Source organism: Ixodes scapularis, unplaced genomic scaffold, assembly GCF_016920785.2.
Source record: "Ixodes scapularis isolate PalLabHiFi unplaced genomic scaffold, ASM1692078v2 PGA_scaffold10__122_contigs__length_95168666, whole genome shotgun sequence".
Lineage (NCBI taxonomy): Eukaryota > Metazoa > Arthropoda > Arachnida > Ixodida > Ixodidae > Ixodes > Ixodes scapularis.
In genome coordinates, this window is record NW_024609836.1 from 71284884 (window position 1) to 71308955 (window position 24072).

The following is a 24072-nucleotide window of genomic DNA, read 5'->3' on the forward strand; positions in this document are numbered from 1 at the left end:
CATGAAAAGGTGAAACGGAGTATAATATCAGCTTCACTGAGCTGTTGTCAATTGCTGCCACTCCAAACAAGTACACATTTGGAATTTAAACATGAAATTGGAATTTATTACATACAAACTGAGTTGAGCAGAAGCTCGAAGCAGGCACTCAACTCATGAGCACTTCCATCTGGACCAGGCGTGCATTGGTGTCGCCTGGCATCCGATAAGGTATCATCCCCGCATACTCGAGGATCGCCTGCGCCTGCAACTTGAGGCGCTTCCTCTCCTCGTCCCTCTCTCCTCCCTTAAGCTCCTTGTAGCGGCTATACAGCAGGTTCATGACGGCCAACAGCACGTCTGCCAAGATCCGACGAACCTCCTCCGACCTCTGCGGGAGCGCTCTCGCGCTCGCCTCCACCTCCGACGGATCGAGCGGTATGATCTGCAACTTGCGCATTGTCTCCAGCGCCAGCACTGCCTGCCCCTGCCGCGCCTGAAGGAAGAACAGCCCGAGGTCGAGCAGAAGGTAGAGCGCCGACGTCGCGTCTGCGGACGCGTTGGTCCCGTGGCTGCGGTACCGCTCCGCCAGCTCCACCGCGAGCGAGTGGAGCCGCTCCCACGCCGGCCCCGACGGCAGCGGCACTTGCTGCCCGAGCAGCCGGTTGAGGAGCCGAACTGCCTCGTCGTGCTTCCCGCACAGGTCGAGCAGACGGACCGCGTCCTCGTAGAGTCCACGCTTCTCGCAGTCTCCCGCGACCGCTTCGACGATCCGGTGCGTGTCCGCCTGGAAGCGGTCCACGGCGCCGGGTCGCCGGCACCCGTCGCGCTCCATCTTCCCCAGGAGTGCGTCGAACTCCCGCGTCTCGAGGACCAGCTCGCTGACGCACGCCACAAAAAGGTTCTCCCCGTGGACCCCCTTTAACTTACGAAGGAAGTAAAAGTAGTTGAGGGCCTCGCGGGGGTCCGTGGCCTCAAACTTGCGCGTGTAGCTTGTGACCAGGCGTGCCAGGTTGAGCCGGGGCGGCCCACCGTCCGGTGCTTTGGACACCAGACCGGCCTGGACCGAGTGTGGCGGCGTCACTAGGCCGGCCTCGTAGAGCACGAGTGCCACGTGCACGGCGTGACAGCGCAGCGGCTCGTAGCGGGAGAGAAACTCGATGGCTGCCTCGAACTGGGCCGTCAGGAAGAGCACTTGGAAGTAGAGGAAGGGCTGGTTCTGAGCGTCAAAGTGTGACTCCCCGTGGTCTTCGAGGAGGATGCGCTGGAGGCGAGACAGGGTCAGCCAGTCTTGAGGCTCCTCTTCGCCAGCCTGCGACGGCGAGAGTCGACCCTGATTACGTGACTCGGCAAACGTTGGGACACGTGTAACAAACATTTTGATACTAGAGTTCAGCACACCTAGTAGAACACCCTCACTTGTAAGGAACTGCTAAAGTTATAAGAAATGCCCACAAAAAGTCGTTGGGTTATATGAAAGGCAGATGATGCTTTTCACTCTTGGCAGTCTGACATGGAAGGGTGAGTAAGCATCCAAGCCGGCTAAAGCTGCATGCCATGAAATTTGAGAACAGGCAAAGTATACAAAACACACCAACATTATTGCCAACACGATGACCCCTTAATGGCTCTTACATACTTTTTTTTTCTATCCTTTCCGTCTTGGAGGTTGCTACGAGTGAATACTCCTCTATTGTATATATGCATACTACACCGACAGACCACTGGGCCAGATTCCTGAAAGCTAGCTACCAAACAAGTTGCATCTGTTGAAGGATTATTTAGTAAGAATAGACCCTTGTCAACAACATGCCATCGGTAGAACTAGGGTGCCTTCATGTGCACTTCGCATAGAGTGATGCCAACTGCCTGTTTCCCTTTCCCACACCCTCTTCCACTGCCATTTTGTTTCTCTTATTGTTTCCCCGTACGCCGGAAAGTGACCCTTGTGTCCATCGGTCCTCCCATCTGAGGGAGAAAATGCTAATCCTCCCACCGTGATTTCCACAACGCTGCTCCAAACTTGTGAGATAAGGTGCTTGTTTCCGGGAGGGTTGTAAGCCCCACGGATTATCGTTGAGAACCCAAAGGGCTGCTGGTTTGTCAGCGAGTGGTATTACAAAGGGTGGCATCACCCTAGCAAAGCGCACATGAAGGCTCCCTAGGTAGAACTACCTCCCAAACCAATGCCCATAACGTGGTGTCCGTTTTCAAACTGTCGAGTCTGCCAACAAACTCGTGAGCACCTAGCTTCAGGTGTGCTTCAGGAAGATATTAACTGCTATGTCTCCCCGAGGCCTTCAGAGGAGCCTAGGTCGTTGCAGAAAGATTACGCACCAGCAAACCAAAGCACAGACAACGTCCATGTGTCGTCTCACCGCAAGACAGTTTCTTGACGAAACTCGGCAAAAATAGCGGCAAGCAGATGAACAACAGACGCACCTGGAGCTCTTCGGTGTGCACCTGGCACAAGTGGAGCCACAGGTAGTCCTCCACCGTGGTCGCCACCTGGGCGTGGTCCTGGGCCACGTCGCAGCGACCCAGCACGCAGAAGACGGCCTGCTTGAAGGGGTCCCCCGAGGCACTGCCGCCCGACCGGGTGTACTGGAGCCGCACCTTGTTCTCCGAGCTGGGCCCCAAGCGGCGGTCTTCCGACGCAGCACACTCCTCGAGGAGTGGCGCCAGCTCGCCGGCCATGGCGCCTGCCCGCCGGCACACTTCTGCGGCGGCGTCCAGGTCTCCGCAGCGGAGGCAGAGGTAGACCAAGGCCCACACGGGCTGCCCCAAGACTGTGCCTGCAATCGAGTTCAAGGTCATACTTCACAGCCAATGAAAAAGTACACACGAAACTATACTGGGAAACACTGAGCGAGTCAAAGATAAAGATAATCACGAAAAAAAGCTTGAGGTACACCTAAGCATTCTTTATTAGTTGTGATTGCGAAAGCATGCAAGCTGCTCGTCCGCTCCCTTTTTCGTCTGCTGCATACTTTTCGTCGGCAGTCAGCGCGTGTGCTCCCTTGCTGACCTTGGACGCTTCGTGCTGATGGACACGCAGCGCCATGGAGTGAGCGGTCGTGGAAACTGACGAGCGCAGCGGCCAATGGGAGCCCCGTCGACGCGCGCCAGCCAATGGAATTGAAGGAAACTATCTGCCGTTTTCGCGCTTCAGACCGATGACGTCAGCTTGCTCTACGAGACCAGTTAATGCTTTCGCTTTAAAATGGAGATGGGCACTTGTTAGGTCCGAGAGCTGAGGGCACATAATGGTGCAACCCCTTGTTTGGTCTGATAAAACTGTATAGGCACAGTACAGTGGTCTGGTGCCTCTCGCGTCAAGCTCCGTAAAGCTTCACTGCATTGCACCGGCTTCTCGGAGAAGCAGCCAACGCTTGGGAGTACCTCGATTAGCACAGAAGTTTGCCGGGGTGGGGACTTGATATGTCCTCTGCCTATATTTTACATGTTTTAAAAGTAGGTGGTAGACGCTTATTGCGACATGGGTGCGTGCTCGGTATTTTAGGGAGAGCTCTACCAAACAAATTTTATTTAGGAATTGCAAAGAACCTGCTTAGCATTAATATGTTCACCTCGCTCGGGGGTTATGAAATGTGTGTTTGGAAAGCCGTTCACTGTTTTTAAGTAAAACTGTTACATAGTTTGGTGTTTTTACGTCTTCCACCACCTGGACCAGTCCGTCGGAAATTATACGATCTTATGTACGAGTCTAAAAGTAAGCGCTGTCAAAGCTAGCACACGAGCAGGCCGACAAACGCATCTCGTGCATTTGTGGGCCTAGCTTTAGCCATATCCTCATGTGTCCTAAATGAAAACGACAAATTTCATTTCAAGCAAGCCGGCCTCCAAGGATTGCTTTAGCATTGCACTGCAGTGCTCTGTATCAATAGTCCGACAATCGGAGAGTTCCCGGGAACAGCGAGAATAGACGACCGCTCCTAGAAACTTGCTGACGATTACACTGGTGACAAGGATGGGACATGACAGCCTTGAGTTTTTTTAGAATTTGACCTGTTCTCTCACTGAGAAACAACTGCGGTAGTGCTTGGTTGGGGCATCACAAGATGTAACCACCAAAACAGCGTAGCTCCCCTCAAAAATCGAGCGATGTCTGAAAAAAAAAATGCACAAGAAAGCGGAATTTTAACCCAACACAGCAAGTGCCTGTGAAAGCAGTCCTTTAGTTGTCTATAAGGTGAGCATGTCAACTCCAAAACATTCCCTCCTCCTTACACATGGAATAGGAGGCACGAAAAGGTGAGAGCGAGTGATACATATGCAATTGACGAAGCTCCACCCCTGCAGATGGCACTTTCTTTGCTGGGTAGTGAACATCTCAGCTGCAATTTTTGTTTGTTGTAGTACATCCGCCGGTTGTTAGACAAGAAAAACAATGTACCCATTGAAGTATTCCATCTCCCCTCTCTTGAAAGACGAGTCCTCATTCGTAAAGAATTGGTGAATTTCCAGCAACCACAAAAAAAGGCAAGGGCAGCCATTGCTACAACTATACCCCGTTTACTCCCAAGCTGATGCTGCGGAGGGAGCTACGCACTTCCTGGACCAACCAACTGCCTCCCTTTTAACACCCTACTTCGCTCTCTGCACGTGGGTATGGGGCGGGAGCATGGTCAAGTGTACTGGTTTAATGAGCACATAGCTTGCACCGCACCATCAGCTATGGGGTGAGGGGAGCATGGGGTGTATTCACTGCTGGCCACTGCCGTGTGACTAGCTGCACAGCGCATGCTTCCAGCTATGCACACGAGCATAGCTGGAAGCATGTGGTGAGCTTCCACAGTGCTTTTGCAATGTGCATTCCACACCATTAAGATTGCCAGTTTCAGGAACCTATACATTTGAGCTCGTTCTGGGCATGCCCAGTGGACAGTGCACTCAAATACGGCTATAGCAGACAATTGCCTTTGAGCGTATCCCCTATATCCTTCAATTAGAGCTCGGTGCCGCGACGTCACTGCACCCTCCACGCCGGAAGCAGACGAACTTGCTCGCCGTACAGCCCCAAGGAGGTGACTGCTCCAACAAATACGAGGAAAGCCCAAGAGATAAATCCTCAAACAACCTTCACTGGCAGAAGCCACCACGGGTGCCTTGACATTCAGGAAGCTGGTGACCAGGTTCAGCGTTCCGGGGACTCCTCCCATCGACGCCTGCTCGAGGTTCCCCTGAACGATCATGCGCATGTAGCGGCAGTAGCTCCTCTCCAGGTAGCGGCGCGCTTGACGCACGAAGCCGGCATTGAACGCCTCGTCTCTCTCTACGCCTCGACGCGGCGCGTCCAGCAAGGCGCAAACCATGTCCCACAGGTCGGCGGCCCCCCTGTCGTTGCCTTCCTTGGCGAGAACTTTGAAACGCTCGGCCAGGTTGGGCCGCAACCCACCCAACACCACTTGCTCGTTGTAGAGGTAGACTTCGCGAGCGTAGGCCACTTCAGTGGCCGACATGGCGCTGCGGGTTTTCATGTTGACGGGGAACACGGTGGTTTCTTGGGCCACGCTCACGTCCATCACTTCGTTGGAGGAACCGAGCAGAGAGTTGAGGATGCGTTGCTTCTCCCGCTGCCAGTCGCTCGACATCACCTGCCAGTAGAAGTCGTCCGCTTCGCGTAGCGTCGTCTTAGTCGACTCCTGAATGACAGACAAAAGCGCGTTCTCCCGCTCGTTGCGCAGGAAGGAGTCGATGTCTGTCTCGTGGATGGGCTCGATAGGCTCGAAGCTCTTGACGGCGCTTAGACTCTCGAGCTTCTTGGACACCTTAGGCAGGTCGAAGCCCTGCGAGCCGAGCAGGATGGACGCCTTGACGTCCGTCGTGTCCTTGGCCGAGAGCTGCGCCGTGCGGGACCATAGCTGCTGTCCTTCTTCGAGGATCTGCTTGAGGTTTCGCTGAACCCTCGGCAGGTCTGTGTTGCCGTCGATGTCGGCGGTGAGCTGCTCGGCTTGCTGCAGGAGCTCGCCGAAGCCCGCGCTGTCTTCGTCCATCATGGTTTGGCTTTAGAGACCGCTCTCGGCCGTGCTGGAGGGCCGGGTTCCGTTTTTAAGGCGACGTCGAGCGCACAAGTGGGATACTGGCAAAAAAAACTTTCAAGCGAAAAATTCAGGAACGCCGCCGATGCTGCCACAGCACGCGCGGTCCGTTCTCGAGACGCGCTATTTCTTGCTATTTCCAACCGCAACCATCGCAACCGTTTCCGCGTGGTTTACCCAACGAGCTTCAAGCAGTCGTAGCTGTCGTACACCTTATCCGCTAAATAGTCCAATGAGAAAACAGATTTTAAGTTTAAACCACACTATGAGTTTTAGTATTGGTCTTATTGTGATACGTTATTATTTTTACACAACGCTTCACCTACTTGTGACTTTACCGTATTACACTATTTGTTATCACGGCATAAACGCGTGATACAGTGTGTTAATGACAACGGTTGAGTTTAGTTTGAAAGTTTATGTTGCTAGACTGGCTATACTTGCGACTCGAATGTCGCCATTATCAGCGGTTTACAGTTTTGACCAGGTCGATATCATTCGTACTCGTTATATAAACACATAAACTACCTATAAAACCGTAAAATATAATTAAACAAACAACTAGCTTATTCCGACAGTGTATAGTAAAACATTAAGCGCCTGATGCTCGAATATCGATTGCACCAGCCCAACTTGTCTCCCGAGTCTCATCTCGCAAACATGGCGCCGGAGCATGGTGCGAGATTTTCCTCGCGGAGACTTCGTGTGTGATCCGGAGGATTCCTTGCGTGCACCAGGACCCCTCGGCGAACATGTAGACGGCCGAATGGACGACCACGACGCCCCGATGGTATTCCAGTGTCTCCGTTTCGGATAGTCTGCCCGATCGCGGACCAACGCCGCACGACCATGACGACTGACAAGATCAAAGTGGCTGTGCGTGTGCGGCCGATGAATCGACGAGGTACGTAAGCACGCCAATTTTCGCTGCCATTCCCGCCTCGGGCGCGTCGCCCCCCCTCCCCGCCAGCACACCGGAGAAGGGGGCAACCGAAAACATTAAAAACGAAAACCGCGTAAGGATTCGCGTACGCTTTTTTTCTGGGAGAAGGCCTTGGTCAAAACACAAACACGCACACGCCAAGTGGCATTTATCGATCCGCTCGCGCTTCGCACCCCGTCTCCTAAAAGAAGAGAAAACCCCGCACATACGGCATATTAAGCTCCTCGCGGTATGAAAAGAGAAGCGGACGTTAAGGTTCACCAAAAGGTCGACGCGTCGACTATGAATCGTCTACTCCCCTTTTTTCTTCTGTTGTTGTAGCGAGCGTCTCGCCTCAAATCTCCACCGCGTCTCACCTTTCAAAAACAACGACAAGCGCGTTTTTTTTAATTTGTTTTGTTTTGTCCCAGCTTACGTTTATTTTTTAATTCGTGTAGCCCATTCATTCCATCTTTCAAACTCTCGTACTCGTCGAAAAGCAACGATTCCTAACGCACCTCGCCACCAAACCAACTCGGCCGTCCGTAGTCTACACGTCCCGAGTCTCCGCGATCCTTTTCAGAAACGAAACCGAAATGCAACGGCGAGGGGTTCAAACCCCTCACTGTGTCTCCTCTGTGTTCGCCTGTTGGTGTTGTTTGTTTTTCGCGAAGGCAAAACAACCACGCCGCGTGGTTATACAACTCATCTGCTTCGTCATGCGCTCGTGTGTTTCCGGGTGTTTCCGCGCTCCGTGCTCTCCCAGCTGTGCGCTCGCTGGCCCCGAACGTAACGCAGGTCGGTGGGTGGGTTGCCTGCGAGCTTATTGGAGCACGCGAATGACACGGTGCTTGGCTTCGAACAATCCGTTGCCATGTTGCCCCTGTGCGAGCTACCATTCAACTCTTTTTGTTTTATTTATTTCTTCCCCCCCCCCCCTTCTCTCCCCCTTCTTGTTTTGGCGCTTTTGAGTTCCTTTTTCTTTAAAAAAAAGGGGAGGGGAGGAGGGGTTTAAAGGGGCGTGTACACTGTTGTAGTGCGACGTGGTCGCCCTCATATCGTTTCGTCAAGGGTGGAAAACAAATATTTGCTAGTTGTTATGTTACTTGGGCGTACGCGTGGCTGGTGTGTCCTTTTTATTTGTTTGTCTTTCCTTTTTCTTTTTACAACTTGAGAAATGTAGCACGCAGTGTAAAAATAGTGGGCAAAAAAAAAAGAAAAAAAAGAAAGGGTCCCGAAGTACACATTTTGAAGGAAGGAGACAGGTCGGAGGGTGAAACAAAAACATCGAGGTTATACAAACAATGGTGTTATGCATCTTATTTCCGCGTGCATATCTTGTCTTTTCTATTTTCGTTTCACTGCTGCTGTGTGTGTGTCTAGGTATACCTAATGGGTAATTTGCATTTTGCGATGCGGTAACATTGCATTTTGCGATGCAGTAACAGCGCTGAATTCTGTTTCAGAGAGGTGCTTGGGAAACAGACGCCACAAAATTTTAACAGTTGGTTTTGGAGATGAGTGTTTTAGCGTTTCGTCTGCCTTATTATATACAAGATCATATAAGGACGTATATGCACCTTATATAATTTTACAAGTTATGATGTTCATTAAACAAATCGTATATTCATTATTATTATTGTTTTCATCAGAAAGAATGGCATGGAAAATTCTGTCGGATTTGTTTATTTAGGAAATGACCTACATCACCCAAGCACTAGAGCAGGTACGATAAAAAAAAAACAACAAGAAAGTCTAGTTTTACAAAACACACAGACTGTCATACAAACACACATAATCTGGTATTGTACGAAAGAAAAAGAAAAACGAGCTCACTTGGTTTTACGCAAAGGCAGGCTGAACAACACATTGTAACCGATATGGCAGGATATCATCATAGGGATAGTAAAACCTGATGCTTGTCTGAAAAAAAAAAAAAAATGCAAGAGACAGACAGCATTTTTTTTTTTTTTTTCTGTCTCTTCCACCGTGTGCTTTACATCTTTCGTCACTTCCGGTTAGGTCATTAAAAGCGGGATACAAGCACTTCAGCTTTTTGAGAATAAGGGCTGCCGTCTAATTACGTTTTTCATCTCGGTCATACCAACATGTAAGCGCTATAATTTCCCGTAACAAACCCGGCGGTACGGTTTTGAAGCTTCTATCTACAGTGTGACTCCGCTGGCGCGTTGGCCCTTTGAAAGGATCGCATAAATTGATTTTTTAACTAAACTGCGACGTAATTTAGCGCCGAGGTGTAACTAGAAGGTGTATTTGAGTAAAAATGAGAATAGATGACCTCGCTCGGATAAAAATAAAATAAAAAAAGGACAAATAAACCATCTTCCAATGGGGGAGCCTATAGCTTCCGTGAAACAATGAAACGACATGGTCAGCCACTGGGGCGTCTATTTTTGTAGAGTGAAGGGGATATAAAGTCTGACAATTTTATTTCCTTTTCCTGCCATTTTTTTTTTTTTTTTAATGCATGAGGATTACGCCAGGCTGACACGAGTGCGCAGTCGTCGGTATTTACCAAAAACCATAAACGAGGACGCGGTAGATACACAAGTCCGAGGCGGGTCCCAGGCGCCATGATTTTACCAAACAATCACAAGTCGCTTCATTTGTTGTTTCGAGAACTGACATATTTAGCCCTGAAGAGAGAGAGAGAGAGAAAAAAACATTATTAAAATTTAAAAAAAAAGTGAAAACAAGGTTAAAAATGTCCCCTAGTTGCGCTGGAAGAGCCCAACAAAAACACTTTTGGCACGCACCATAGGCACGCACGTTTTTTGTCAGAAATACTTATCGACAACTGGCAAGAAAGAAACAGACAAAGGAACTAATGTTTCTGAACGAGCAGTGCTACAGAAAATCATTGGTTTCGGTAGAAAGCGCTAACCTTACAAAAATCGGAGACTATTTTTCGTTATAAAGTAAAACATTTTTTTTTTTTTCGTTATTCGTCGGATCTTGTTTGCTTGCCTTTATCGAACGTCATTCCATTTTATGCGTAGATTATTATATTTAAAAATGCATATTATAGGCGCTGAATGTCTAGACAGCGTGCAGACGTCGGCCTGACCTTGAGGAATGGCGACAAAAGGGAGCAATTTGTCAGGGTGCGGCGCCACCCCTACCTGGGCATTTTAACGTGGATCCCGCAGTCTCGGGATTACACGACCGCACGTCGCCCGTACGATGCTCATCGAGATGGGCAGGGGCGGAGATCGAATAATTACACCGCGCCTTGGGGTATTTACGCCCCCAGGAACGCGTGAACCGCATCATATTGGTCAATCGCAATCCCATAGGTTTTACGGGATTACATTGTCATAGTAGGTCGTACGTCTCGAATGGATCCGAACAGAGTAACGGCTTTTCAGTACCCGATTTTTTTTTTTCTTTGTAGGCGCCGTTATTTTGATGCTTATTTGCTTAGTGCATAGCGGAAAATGTTCCCGCCCTATTTAGCGGGAAAATTTTACCCTCGTGACATATGACACGTCAGGCACGTGTGATATGTCACGTGCCTGACGTGACATATCACACGCGCTGACTGGGGATTGGGGAGCACACGCGCTGACCGGCGGCGAAAAGTATGCAGCAGACGAAAAAGGGAGCGGACGAGCGGCTTGCATGCTTTCGCATTCACAACTCATAAAAAGTGCTTAGGTGCACCTCGATCTTTTTTTTTAGTCGAAATACAAAATTAAAGTGGCGCGAACCGTTTCAATTTTTTATAAAAGTAGTTTTTGTTCAGTATTTTAGATCAGAAAAGAAACAAATGCAGTTTAGAAAGTACGGAAACAAGAAATGACCCGTCGACATACCCGCCACCAAGCGGTGGAAAAGGCGGCGCATACTAGAAAGGTGTAGTGGGATCAGGCACCGACGAGCGGCGAGCGTAGAAAGGTCCCGGATGTACGCGGCGGCGCTGCGGCCGTACACAGGCTTGAGGATCCCATTCCGAGCGTTCCGAAGACCTTCGCCGAGAAGGTCTTCGGAACACCGTCCTTGTTGTCTCAGTCCTCCACGGCAGGCTCAACACCACAGCAACAAGACTCTGAGCTTCCCCCATACGATCCAAGGGAGGAACTCAGGTTAGCCCAGAAGACACGAAAACATCTTCTGGCAAGATCATGGACCCCAGAACAACATCCTCTCCCTAGGGAAGAATTCAAGAGAAAAGAATCGGTGATCCTCCGCCGCATACGCACAGGAGGAGCAGTCACACCCAGGTTCAGATACCAAATGGACCTGGCAAGACTTAAGAAACAACAACCCTACGCTGTCCCTCCCGACCCCAGATGCCAGCGGTGTCAAGCCGAGGAATCCATTCCCAGACTTAAACACATACTCTGGGAATGTGTGGCCCTCTCCACCCTCAGAACACTCATCTTCAGTAAGATGGCGAATGACGAAAGACCTTCTAAACTGCAGGACTGGACGCACCCAGCGGGCGACACCTCACGCAAGACCAGGATCCTCAGATCTCTCTTAGAGTATATTTCTGAGGGAGACCTGGGAAACTCCATCTAACACCTTTAACCGAGGAGACGATGCCAAGCCTTGAGGCCACCGCGTCATGAAAACTTCGAGTCTCCAGAGATATATATTTTTTCTCTTTAAATAAACGTATTCACCACCACCACCCCGGGTGATTTCCAGTGTTGCCGGAACCTCAAGCGGCTAGTTTCGGTTTTGTCGGCCGCGCCCCAAACAAAACTTTGAGACGTCGATATCTTTAAAACTACGCACAATAACGAGAAAAAAATTACACCTTGCAACTCAGGGGCGCTTACTGCACTAAAAACAGCAATAATCCCAAAATCGAAAGTATGGACCGGAGTTGCCCTTTAACACTTAAAAAAACAACAAGAAAAACACACAAATATCACAGTTAATCTCGAAGCGAATGTCGAATAGTGTATTATTCGAAACTCCTATTCGCATATTTAAATACTTATTCGCACAATTCTACTATACAAGACAAGTGCTCCTCCCAGAAATGCTCTCTGCTGGCCCTGGTTGGTGGTTTTTTGTCTCCGCTCGTCTCCTTTGTTCTGCTAAAGCGGGAAGAGCCGAGGGCTTTTCTTCTTCTTTTTTTTTTTTTTTGGGGGGGGGGGGGGGGGGGGGGAGAGGGAGGGGGGGAGGGGAGGGAGGAGGAGGAGCTTGTCTTGCTGTTCTAAACCTGCTACAGACTATATACTGTATATGGCTCCCTGAGGATCCAGACATCGAAAAGATGCGTGCATTCGTGTATTTTATTTGTGACCAACAGAACAAAAACATAATCACGGAAAACACGTGCACACCCTCTTTCTTTCACACAAACATATGCAGACATACATGTATGAATACATACATACTTACTCACATACATACATATACACATAAAGCAACAACGAGGGAGCGTACGCGCTGCTCTGATGCAGAATATGTAAAAATAATAAGCGTTTAGGCAGCTGAAAGCTATAAGGGAGCCTAAATGTAGATGAGCAATTTAGTCAGTGCAGAGTGCAGTACGACCGCTAGCCTGGTGTCTTCAACGAGCATCACGCAGTAGTGATACACGACCGCGCGCCGGTGTACGATGCTCATCCAGATCGAAAGGGGCAGGGGTGGGGATCCAACCCAAGATCCCTGGGTTCTATAGCGCGGGCTTTCGCTTCCCGCGTTCCGAGCTGCGGTGTGCTAACACCATCGTCCACCGATCACCTTCCGCTTAATAGAGAGTTTTAGAATAGGGGGCCTGCAAACAGCCCACCGCGCATGCGCAGAACTTATGCGCGCATGCGTAGTGCGACTCGGCATCCAAAGCATCAGGACCCCCTGTTTAAGGACTCATATGTCGATGACTGATAAAAGCTCGAGCACGGGTTGTAGCCAAGCTCGCGTCGAGAAATCGGTGGCAAGCTTCACCGTATCGACCAGGAAAAAAAAAAAAAAGTTTTGGGGGAAAAAGGGAGGGGGGAGCATCGAGATGGCGGTTGATGATGATGATAATAGGATGGCAGCCCGTGGGTCGGAATCTCCGAACGTCCACTTACGACGATGGACGACCGCCAAAAGGCGCGCGCGCGCTGCCCCCATACCACCGCACCGGCCGCCGGCCCAAATCAATAATACTTCTGCCGAGCTGCCCCATTTTATCTGCGAGGTTTATCTCCAGATCGCCGGAAACCCCTCCTTGACCTTTTTTTTTTTAATTTTTGCCTTTGGGTAATTTTGAAGAAACAAAGAAAAAGAAAGACATTAGTACTTATTCTTATTATATTCTCCTTGCAGAAGGGCACTTCTAAAAATTATATTTTGAGTCGTTTTTTTTTTCTGTGCGATCGTCATCTGGGTTTGATCTTCCTGACTCCCACTGGATGGGCTGCCGCCTTTTCGAGGAATCGTTCCGTCAAGCGATATCGAATCACGGGCGCCCAGATTTATTTGTTTATGTATTTTTCTTTTTTTCCTATGTACGTGAGAACTTATCGGAGGAGAATGCCCGGCGGGAATGCCAGGTCGCCCATCTCTCTTAACTCGACGGGTAGTTTTCAGTTGGAAAACTACTCTCGGGTAATATATATATATATATATATAGTTATATTTAATGTTTTAATAAAGGAACTTTCTTGGTGAGCTTGGCATGTGCCGTTTTGCTGGAGCACTGTTGCTTCTCTGTTTTGGCTGGGTTCGATGAAACTCGACGAAGACCACCGATAAGCAGAAATATGGTTAGCCATAAAGGGTGCACGTGGACATTTGTTATTGAGATCCACGAATTTAAAGTGAAAATGTAAAAAAAAAAAAAAATAGAATATGAAAAACAAAGGTCTTTTTCAATAGAGAACTTTGTTTTTGATGTTTTTAACATTTTCACTTTGTGTGATTTCATCTCAAATCTGGCAATCAAACTAAAAGTACCTAAATTTTTTTTTTTTGCAGTTTGTTTTTGCGAAAAAAAAAAAAGAATGTTTGTGCGGTGTTTGCCCTCCTCTTTTAAAAGAGAGGAGAGCACAAACCGAAAGTTCCTCGTATTTTTTGTTCTCGAGTAACGGAGCGTGGTAGACGCTGCGGCAGACATTCGCGCTTTCCCTTGCCGTCACAGGTCGTATGTTTGGCACCCTCTGCGGCCGTTATCTTTTCTCTGCTTCCTTTAAACTTTTTTTTTTTTTTTTAGAAATTAGTAGGTACTAGAAGACACTCTGGACCAAAAAAAGAAAGAAAAGAAATGTATATTATAATTTGTATAAATTTTGTTCTAGCACCCCCCCCCCGCCCCCCCCCCCCCCCCCCCCCCCCCCCCCCCCCCCCCCCCCCCCCAGAGCCGTATATGTAGAGAGTTTGGTCATTCGTTGGGAAGTATAGGAGACAAATGAGGAGGCCGAAAGCGGGCTGGGCGTGTTCCAGGGCGTCTTCAGAAATTCGAACTTGACCAACCAGAAGCCGGAAATAATACCCTGGCGGTGGTCGCGAGAAACAAACCTGATAACTGCATTGGAGTAACTCTCGATGACTGAAAATGTGGTACACGTGATGTTTCAATCACGCTCATCCGAAATGATGGTGGAAGAGTGCGACTAGCGGAACGATCGACATTATCCGTACGCCAAGCGCTGAGGACCGGGAATCTGCCGTCCGAGCAGTCGTACTCTGTTCGAGCAAAACAGAGTTTTGCTCGAACCCCCTTTTTCACCTCCCCCCCCCCCCCCCCTTTTTCCTGTATATAAGCAAACTCTTGGTGTTATTAAATGTTGTTGCCATTTGGAAGTTTGTGTTTGTCCGTCCTTTCTCGTTTTCTTCCTCAAGTTTAACAGAGTTGAGCGGCGCATTCGTTTCTTACATCTTTCCGCATGATCATGATTAAAACAGCACGTGAACCCTATTTTCAACCACAAAGAGTTACTCTATTTCACTCTTACTCGCTTATTAAAACCATATACGAACATAGACCTTTGATCAGAACTGTTTCTCGCTACCACCGCTAGGGGATTCTTTTCGGCTTCTGGTTGGTCAAGAGAGCATGCCAAGCCCTCTTTCCGGGTCTGCCGCACGCCCTGGCTCTGCCGGCGCCTCCCATTGACCGAACTCTCTACATATACGGCTCTGCCCCCCCCCCCCCCCCTTCCTTTAAAGTGTTTCCATTGCGTATTTTTATATGTATTTTTACCCCTTCTTAGATGTTTTCCATTAATCTTCCAATCTCCTCTTAGTTGCCGCAATTCTTTCCCCCCCTTCTACTCTTTCTAACGTTGCCTGTTTCCTGCTCCCCTACCCCAGCGTCATTAGCCGCCGTGGGCTGCTTCCCTAAGCCCACGGCGGCTAATGACGAATTCCACAAGTCGTTTTGGAGCGCGCCGGGATCAGTAGACCAGATCCAAGATGGAGCACGCGATCCGAACGCAGCCTCTCTGCCTCCACATCCCCTAAGGGGAACATGCCCACTCCTCCGGGATCGGTGGATGCCTTCCCGTCGGTTCACCTTCCCCTGGGAATCCCCTTCCCGCGGTCCCGGATTTCGAAGCGCATGTTTTCGCAATCGCGGTGCTAACAACACGTGTTCAACGCACGAGCGAAGTTAATCATGATAGGGAAGATGCGCGTCGATAAGCGACGTGCATCAGCGTGTGGCCCACTTGCCTCTTCGTCGGAATACTCGTGAACGGTGTCCAAATATACGTCTCGGTTTTCGGCCTCGTCTGCGGAGGTCCGAAAAGGCAGTCGTATTCGTGCGGGATATACAAGGTATCCTCGTCGTCGCTGCTAGTCGAGCCGCTACTCCTGGAGGAGCTACTCGAGCGACTTGACGACGAACTGTCATCGAGCAAGAGCAGCAGTGAAGCCAGTAAAGCGGGCCTGCAGTTTGCGAGCGGCCATTGCGAATTCTTCCGAGGCGAGGTGTCCGGCGAGAAAGGAAGTCAGGTGTGCGCGCCGAGTTCTGGACAGGCTGGCTTCCGGTGGAATCCGCCGAAATCGGCGGAGAGAGCGACTTTTCTCGGATGCGGATCGAGATCGGGAGTGGGAGCTGATCCAAAACGACGAGTGGAAGACGTCCGTCCCGGTCCCGATCGCCCAGTGGAGGAGGCGCGCTCCACAGAAGTCGATCCCGGCACGCTCCAAAACGACCAGTGGAATTCGCCATAAGCCATAGATTCCCAGCAGGAAAAAAAAAAAAAGGATTGCGATAGAAAAGAACAACCTCCACAAGCAGATACGTATGGTATTCTTCACAAGACTTGTAATTAATTACTTTTCGAGTAATTTTGTAATCATTTGAATGCATTTATTAGTATGAAATCGCACGAGTAATCTGGTAATTTTCCGAAGTTCTAAAATTACTCATACTCGTTGCTATTTTCCCCTCTCTTTTCTAATGGCGCCCTTTGTACAAATTTCCTACCAAGAAATCTTGGAACCAAGTCTTGGAAAGAAGAGTGGTTGACCAAAATTGATGGATTGAGAAGATAAGTAGTTTAGAATTCGGTGATCCTAATCCAACAATGGACAATACGAAGGACTTGTCTGAAGTAATCGGAAAAATAACGACCAACTACTTTTCTTCTCGAGTAATCGAGCAGTCTAATTGAATACTTTTTAACGAAGAGTAATTGTAATTCTAATCGATCACTTTTCTTCGAGTAACGTACGAGACTGCCAACGAGTAAAACAGTCAAAGCAGCAAACCCAATAAAAAAAAAAAAGGAAGCCATTGCACTCTGTGAAGGTTGATGACCAGCGGAGGTGTTTAGCACACGACAGAGACGTGACACGGAATTTTGAACAAAGGTACGAACACAATTATTGTCTCGATCGGTGGTCATCGTGACGAAAGGTACGCACACATGTCGAGGACTATCGCCGCCCCGTGGAGCCGGCGGAAAGTAGACACGCGCGACGGGACCGCCACGCTGCGGAAGGAAAGGAAACTAGGCACGCAAGAGCTTGGAATGACGACAAAGAGAGGGCGCTGGGAGCCCTCTCTGAGTTTTTGTTGACGCACACGAAATATCCACGGAACCCTAGCCATAAACTGCTCCGCTATAATATGGACAGTGTAATTTTCGTGCGACTCTTATGTACTCTACCGCTAGGTCCGTCATGCGTCTTTTTCTGTAAGTTTACGTCAAGACGCACGTAAAACAATACCAAAAGGCTGCGGCACTATGCGCTGGCCCAGCGTCGTACTTATACCCAAGGGGGTTAATATACGCCGGATAGGATGCCTCTGGCATGCTAAGCTGTGCAACCGACTGCCACATCGTGACAATAGAAAATGTGGCAATCAACGTAACGGGGGCTCCCCGCGTGGCTTTTGTGTCGCCCTGGCCCGAACGCCGGCGAGCTCATAATGTTTGCCGCATCCCGCTGTCTCCGGTGGCAGTTACTACACTGATGACAACTTCTTTATTGGTTTTTTTTTAATTCTAGGAGCGCCATTTCTTCTGTTGCTTATGCGAGCAACATCCAGAAATAAGCTGCATTCGCAAATCAAATCGTCTTGGATCTCTTCCTACGCGCGGTAAATTTATTCTCGTTGCCGCGAAGTTTATATGGCGCAGAATCAGTCTTGTCTTTGTAATATTGGCACCCATATTGGGGGGTGCTTCTGCTATGGATCGTCGTGATTTTAAATTCCGTTCGTTATTTTGATAAAGGCCGTTCCCGTTTCGCGGTATTAACGGACGTTCTTTCCGTCTTAAATTCACCCGTCCATATCGAGATCGGTGGGACTTTGGGAATGGAACTCATCGCGCGAGAGTCTTTCTGTTGGGACTTCGTCCTTTGAGGTGTGTGAGGTAGCGGGCGACGTCGTGTTTCCTTCGATTTCTGGTTTGTCCGGATCAAATAGTTCCGGCGACACGGTGTTTACCCGTTGACCTTCGCGGTTACAATGGCACGCTCCGACAATTGCTCCCGTTCTACGGCGCGAATTGTAGGCGCGACGATGTGGGACGAAGTGTCTCGGTGGACGTCCGCCTCGATGGGATTCCGAGTAAGAGGTCCAACGACTCGAGAGATCCGACGAGTCAAAACAGCCAACGTTGGACCTCGTGACCCGTTGTCTCGACTCTGGATCTCTTGTCGTCTCGTTGGATCTCTTGACTCGAAGGATCGCTTGAACCATCTTAGATCTCTTGACCCATCTTAGATCTCTTGACTCATTTCGGATCTCTCGATGACTCAGCTGACACGTGACTACTGGGTTGACTTATATTTCGGATCTCTCGATGACTCAACTGACACGTGACTGCTGGGTCTTTGACTCGTTGGACCTCTGACCCATATTGCATTTCTTGATTCGTTGGATCTGTTGGCTCGGTTATCACGTGACTGTTGGATCCCTTGATTCATACCTGGTTCTTTTCGGCTCCAGTAAGTGGCTCAGGACCTGAGCATCGGGTCACTTTCGTCAGAGGCTGCTCATTATACCGACGCCGCCATCATTGCCCTTCTCAAACCGACGCCGCCGTTACGCGATCTCGGTGCTGCGAAGGCTGTCGCTGCTTGTAAGAAACAAACAAAGAGCGAGCGCGCCTTTTGCCTAGAAACTCGAGATGAAGAACAAGCAAAGCAGACAGACCTTCATTCGAGTGGGCTGGACGCCTTCGAGAAAGAGGAAGTGAGCGGACCGGGAGAACGAACAGCTCCCTCCGCGTTTCCGCTCTGCTGCGACCGCGTTTCCGCGTTTTAGACCCCCTTTTACCGATCGGGGAGGCACTCGGAAACGGACGTGCAGCATTGTAATTTCCAGTTGTTATACTGCGGTGGCTTCCCGTTTATATACGCAGGGTTGTCGGTCAGAGTCCCTCGTAGATCCGGCTACAACGCAAGGTGAGGTCAGTCAATCAGTCAGTGAAAAATAAAGTTGATTCTGGAACCGCACATAACGGGAGAGGGTGTGTGCCGGTTACTTTGAGGCCAGTGTTGCTCGATCCCGCAAGAAGGTGAAAACCCGCCACAAAGCGTCTCCATGATTGGTGGTTTGCTCCTCTCCAGGTTCGCTCTATTTAAGTGGAAAGGGGGGAAGGTTTTGTGGGAGGACCCTCTCCATGCCACTCTCAAAATAACCTGCGATAGACTTTATTGGAGTGCCTTCATGTTCGCTTTGCGGGACATGAAGGCACCCTAGACTTTCTAGTCGATTGCACGTCTCGCGAAAGTCTGCGACGGCGAGAGAGTTCGATGGCCGACGATGGCGTGCATAATGACGCGCCTTGTTTGCATCTTTCCGAGCATGCTTTGGAATCCGGCCAGCAACGCAGAAGCGTCCAACCAACCGAAGCTGAAGTTTGTGTGGGGGTCGCGTTGGAAGTTGCAGCTACTGGGGCGTCGACCTATATACTTGGACCGTAAATGTTTTTGTTATTATTTGCAAGAAAAGTCGGCAGATGTTTTTCGTTTTTTTTTTTTATTTGGTTGTGTATATTTTGAAAATTTGTCTTGGACGGACGCTAGAAAAATGGTGATTATGGTGGAAAAGTCCCATAAAAAATGAACTGTTTAAGTATAAAAAAAAACAAAAAAACTTAAATTGAGTCATGTTCTTTTTATAAATCGGTGTTTTTCGATTTACACCGAGCTGGATTGGCGTACCAGTCAGTCCAGCTCGGTGAACTTGTCACGTGACTGTGCGCCACTCACGTAGGTCACGTGACACTTACGCGTCCCGGGATTGGCTAGGACGGCTCGTAGCCTCATCTGCGGTACAGAAGGCGTCGTCGGCGTCGTCCGAAGGCGTCGCAGGAAAGGCGCTTCGCGTAAACACGCTCGAGGGAGAATAACACGGAGCATATGTGGGTTCATTTGTCCCGTTGTTAGGAGACATTGTCCGACAAACTCTCGGAGCCAAGCTTTTGCTGGAGTTCCGTTGTGTTTGCAAGGCGGCCAAGAGCCGTACGAATGGCTCGAACCGAGTTCAGATAAACTGCTTGTCCCCGGTCGTAAAGTATATATGTTCCGAGTGAAAATAAGAAAATACGCATTAATATATATATATATATATACACTCCGGTAGTTATTTCGCAGTCGTAGTATTACTTTCCTACGTAGTAGTACCCATAAGTGTAATTTTATTCGCTTTTTTTTTAAACTTTTAACTGCAGGAACGTTCTCTTAAACATACACAAAATAGCCCCCCCTCCCCCGGGCCATCAAATAAAAGAAAGTGTTAAAGTTTGTTAGTTGTGTGTCTGCCTGCGCATGCGCAGTACCGATAGCAGCGTAGCGTCAAAGGCACGCGCGCGTTGGTGTATAAAGCTGTTTTTGAAACATGTGCAATTCTCGCGGCAAACGGTTAGGTCTGCGGGTCCTAATGCCAGTCCTAACAACGAAAATTGCGTTGCTCGTATGTTTAGACAGTCTCGATGTATAGTGTGCGCCTCAACGGTTGACTTGTCGCTTAGCTGTATACGTGAGAAATTTCGCCAGTGCAGTACAACCGCTAACCTGGGGTCTTTAACGTGCTCCACCACGCAGTAGTGATTACACGAACGCGTAGCGGGACGAAGCTCATCCAGATCGAAACGGACAGGAGGCACAGGGGCCGAACCCAGGAGGTTATGCATCGCCAGGGATGGGCACTATTTCAAATACAAGTATTTGAAATACGTATTTCAAATACTTTGTGTGTTTTGCATTTGTATTTAATTACAAATTGGGTAATGTATTTGACGTGTGTATTTAAATACTAAAACGTGGGTATTTCAAATACAATTGTAATTAAATACAATTTTGTGGGCGAAAATACATCACTCAAATTTATTGTCACGGCAATTCTTGTTTTTATGCATGTGGTTGTAAGATATAGTCTCCATCCTTTGTTCTGCCATGGGGCTTTTTTCTTTTTCTCCTCCGGCTTTATTTTAAAAGCACTGTCCAGAGCAGGAAGAAAACTACGTTCTGCACCGAATGCAGTGTCTCTCAATCAAGCACAAGCGTTTAGTGACTTTGTGATTACGGTGCTAGTCCAGGGCAAGACTAGTGACGAAATCGACGTTCACAGGCAGACTGGCTAAGTAAGTGCCTGTGACAACTTGTGATTCCCTCCAGCCTGATTTCCCTCCATATTTTTGCCTGGAATATTCTAGATGCGCGGGTCGTCCAGATTTTCATAACTGGTGCGAGTTGAAACGATAAAAAATTCTCTAGCTAGTGCTGCGCGTCTTGTTCGTCTCGGTTCTTTGTTGGTCTATACCAAAAGGTAATCGACAAAAAAAGCTGCTTGGAGCTCTGTACTTTTTCCACCTATTACGTCCAAGCTGATTACATTTTTTCGTGATTATATTTATATTACGTTACTAGGAGCCTCGCACACTCACTCCCGAGTGTGCGATGCAAAATTAAAATGAGACACCCAGAAACCCGTTGCAGGTGCCCTGAAGTCGCCGACGCAAATTTTGAGGAATGTATTTGGAAAAGTATTTGGAGGAGACCAAATACATTTGGTTGTATTTGTATCCTGTACTTAAATGCTTTTTTTTTTTGGAAATGTAATTAGATTTGTAATTAAATACATTTTTGACGAAGTATTTTGTATTTGTATTTCGATACATATTTGCATGTATTTTGCCCATCCCTGTGCAGCGCAAACTTTCGCTCCACGCTCCGACTCGGCCACCCTTTCGTAGCAGAGATTCGAAGGGCGACAGCGGTGCTTGCAAAGCAAGCCGAGATTAGGATCCGGGGCAAACTTGCTCGAGGGAACGGCTCTCGTTTCCTCCCTCCTCGGCCTTCACGTTCCCGTGTGAAGCGCGTGCAGAGTTCCACTCCAGCGCGCGCAAAAACCAGATTTTCCCTTCGCGAAGCCCCGAAAGATTTAGGCAACGTTCAAAGAAGAGAAGGACTCGACATACGACGCCATTTCACCGTATAATCGTTAAAAAAAAAAAAACAAAAAAAAAAGTTGGTGTGACAATTGATTTTTTTTCAAAACCTCATCAAGCAACATCGGTGGTCGCCATTGCTTGGCTAGGTGGCGCAGGCTACCGCCCGTTACATAAGGTACAGCCATTACCATCCATCCAGCCATCCATCCTTGGACAAGAAGCGCGTGATTGGACACGAAAACTTTTGGACACGGTCTCCTTTCCAAGTTCATTCCCCAGGCTGTGGTTCTTCCTACCAACTTCGGGTACCTCCGTCGTTTAGTTTTGAGTCTCGTGATATAATTGTACATATTATGCGTTTTAAGTAGAAGCAGCTGGGAGGAAGCGGATGCACGAACTTTAATGGACCTCGAGGTTTGTTTTGCGTTGCTGCAGCGGCTTGTCTGCTTTTGCACCTCAAAAGCAGACGATAGTTATTTCGGGAAGGGAAATAGGGGGTAGCCACGTGACCTCGCCAATCGCTCGGTGCGACGTGTGCGCCATTTTGTTGGTCTGCATCCGGCTGTGCTACGTTCTACTGGGTTGGATCGAGCAGTGTTGGGAAGTATTTTTGCGTACATTGGACTCAAGTAGGTTCATAAAACTTGTGCTTTACTCGAAGCAAATTATCTGAGTATCTTTTCGTAATTTACTTCAAGTATTATTGTTTTTTTTGTGCACTCGAGGGAAGTACAACTCCAAACTTCAAAATACAATCCCCAAGATAAAATAAAAATAAAAAAAAAAGACGTATTGTTATGGGAAAACGCGCTATCGTCATTCGAGACGTCATCTGAGTAAAGTACTGACAGCTATACGACTTATACAAGTAATTTTGCCCTATAAGTTGATCATTAAATAGTTTGCCGGCGAGAGTAAAACAACTACTCTGTTGCCACTTGACTTCATCCAATATTCGCCGCCATTTCCTAAAACAGCCGATGCACCCTCGATTTCCCCTGGGGCAGTGCATACCAGGTACCAGGTCCATTGTATACGGGAATGAAAGGGCATCATGAAAGTTTGTGTTAAAAAAGTCCTTGTACACTTTACTTTGGAAGTACAGAATTTATAGTACAGGGAGTTCCCGAGAAACGAGAACCGTGTTTTTCGGCTCGGGTAAACAAACTTAGCATCGCAGAAAGCTCGAACTTCGTGAGAATGTGATGCTAGCGGTTGGGATATAGGACGCCAAAGTCCGAGAGCATGACGTCACCCGGATCAAAAGATAATTGAGAAAAACGAAATTTCTTTGAGCCGACGTCCAGCTAAACCTAATATCGTCAAAACGAGGAATGACACTGTGGGCATCTGTAGTGTCTATTTCAGTGGAAAAGTACAAAACAAAAAATACTTGTCGGCGAGAAAGAAAACAATGTCCTCTTTCTCGCTGAGAAGTATTATTTTTTATTTTTTTTTTCACTGAAATAGATGCTACATCGAGGAAATGAAACCATGTTTTTGGGGCCCCCATAGATATACTACGAATTGCAGAAAGCTAAAACGCCTTAAGAATGTAACGCTATTTTTTTTTTTTTTTATGTAGCAGGGATGAGTGAATGAATGCAAAAGGCTGAGAATATGACGTTGCCTAGATCAAAAATTGAAGAAAAAAAAAAAAAGAAAAAGACCACGTCTCTTGGCTCTAATATTTCTAAAATAATACATTCTGGGAGCGGGTTGACTCTCAGTGAACAAAATTGTCAGCAAAAGAGAGAAAAATATTTCATCTTGTTGACTTTCTGTTTCCATCTAAACAAATTTTACATGCGCCCACATTTCGATTTTGGGTTTGATAAATATTAGACATGGGCTAGAAATTTCGTTTTTCTTTTGTAGATTTTTATTTAAGTAACGTCATGTCCTCAAACTTTCTTCGTACCGTTTATAGCCGCGTCACGTTCTCACGGAGTTTCAGCTTTCCGCGAAGCGTATAGTGGTTGGTCTCGATTGCTTCGGGTGCTACCAACCATTCGACAGTGACGAAAACGCACTACAGATTGGCCACGGTCTTCGCGTTTTCGTACGTTTGGAAATGGACACGCGTCCGTGCGAGCAGATTTTTCACGCTTTTCGCCGTCAACTTTTGAAAATTGAAGGCGCGCGTGCGAGTGCGTACCTATTTTTTACGCTCTTGGCGTTTTCGCTGTGAACGTTTTGAGGTGAACGCGCATCCGTGTGCGTACAGACTTTCCCCGCTCTTCTGACGCGCGATCTCGTCGTTTTCAATCGTTTCGGATAATAA

At 48.3% G+C, this 24072-nt stretch overlaps 2 protein-coding genes across 2 annotated transcripts in view; one reads left to right on the plus strand and one right to left on the minus strand.

The window, feature by feature from the left end:
• Positions 1-87: 87 nt before the first annotated feature.
• Positions 88-6410, minus strand: LOC8041515 (nuclear pore complex protein Nup93). Its single transcript, XM_029974129.4, has 3 exons — positions 5081-6410; positions 2422-2774; positions 88-1291 (listed from the first exon to the last, which is right to left on the minus strand). Exons 1-3 carry the CDS (start codon positions 5997-5999, stop codon positions 149-151), a joined length of 2415 nt encoding a protein of 804 aa, XP_029829989.3. The 5' UTR covers positions 6000-6410; the 3' UTR covers positions 88-148.
• Positions 6411-6675: 265 nt separating this feature from the next.
• Positions 6676-24072, plus strand: part of LOC8041513 (kinesin-like protein KIF13A) — a 93260-nt gene continuing 75863 nt past the window's right edge. The window contains exon 1 of the mRNA XM_029974132.4: positions 6676-6945. Coding sequence (XP_029829992.3) covers positions 6891-6945 — 55 coding nt within the window. The 5' untranslated portion in view covers positions 6676-6890. The remainder of the gene's footprint in view (positions 6946-24072) is intronic.

Bases quoted from the DNA above. Each gene is read 5' to 3' on its own strand.
- LOC8041515 (XM_029974129.4), bottom strand. From the start codon at position 5,999: ATGATGGACGAAGACAGCGCGGGCTTCGGCGAGCTCCTGCAGCAAGCC. The intron at 2,775-5,080 runs GTTGTTTGAGGA...ACTCGATTGCAG, and splicing joins GGTGGCTTCTGCCAGTGAAG to GCACAGTCTTGGGGCAGCCC. The intron at 1,292-2,421 runs GTGCGTCTGTTG...TCGCCGTCGCAG, and splicing joins TGCACACCGAAGAGCTCCAG to GCTGGCGAAGAGGAGCCTCA.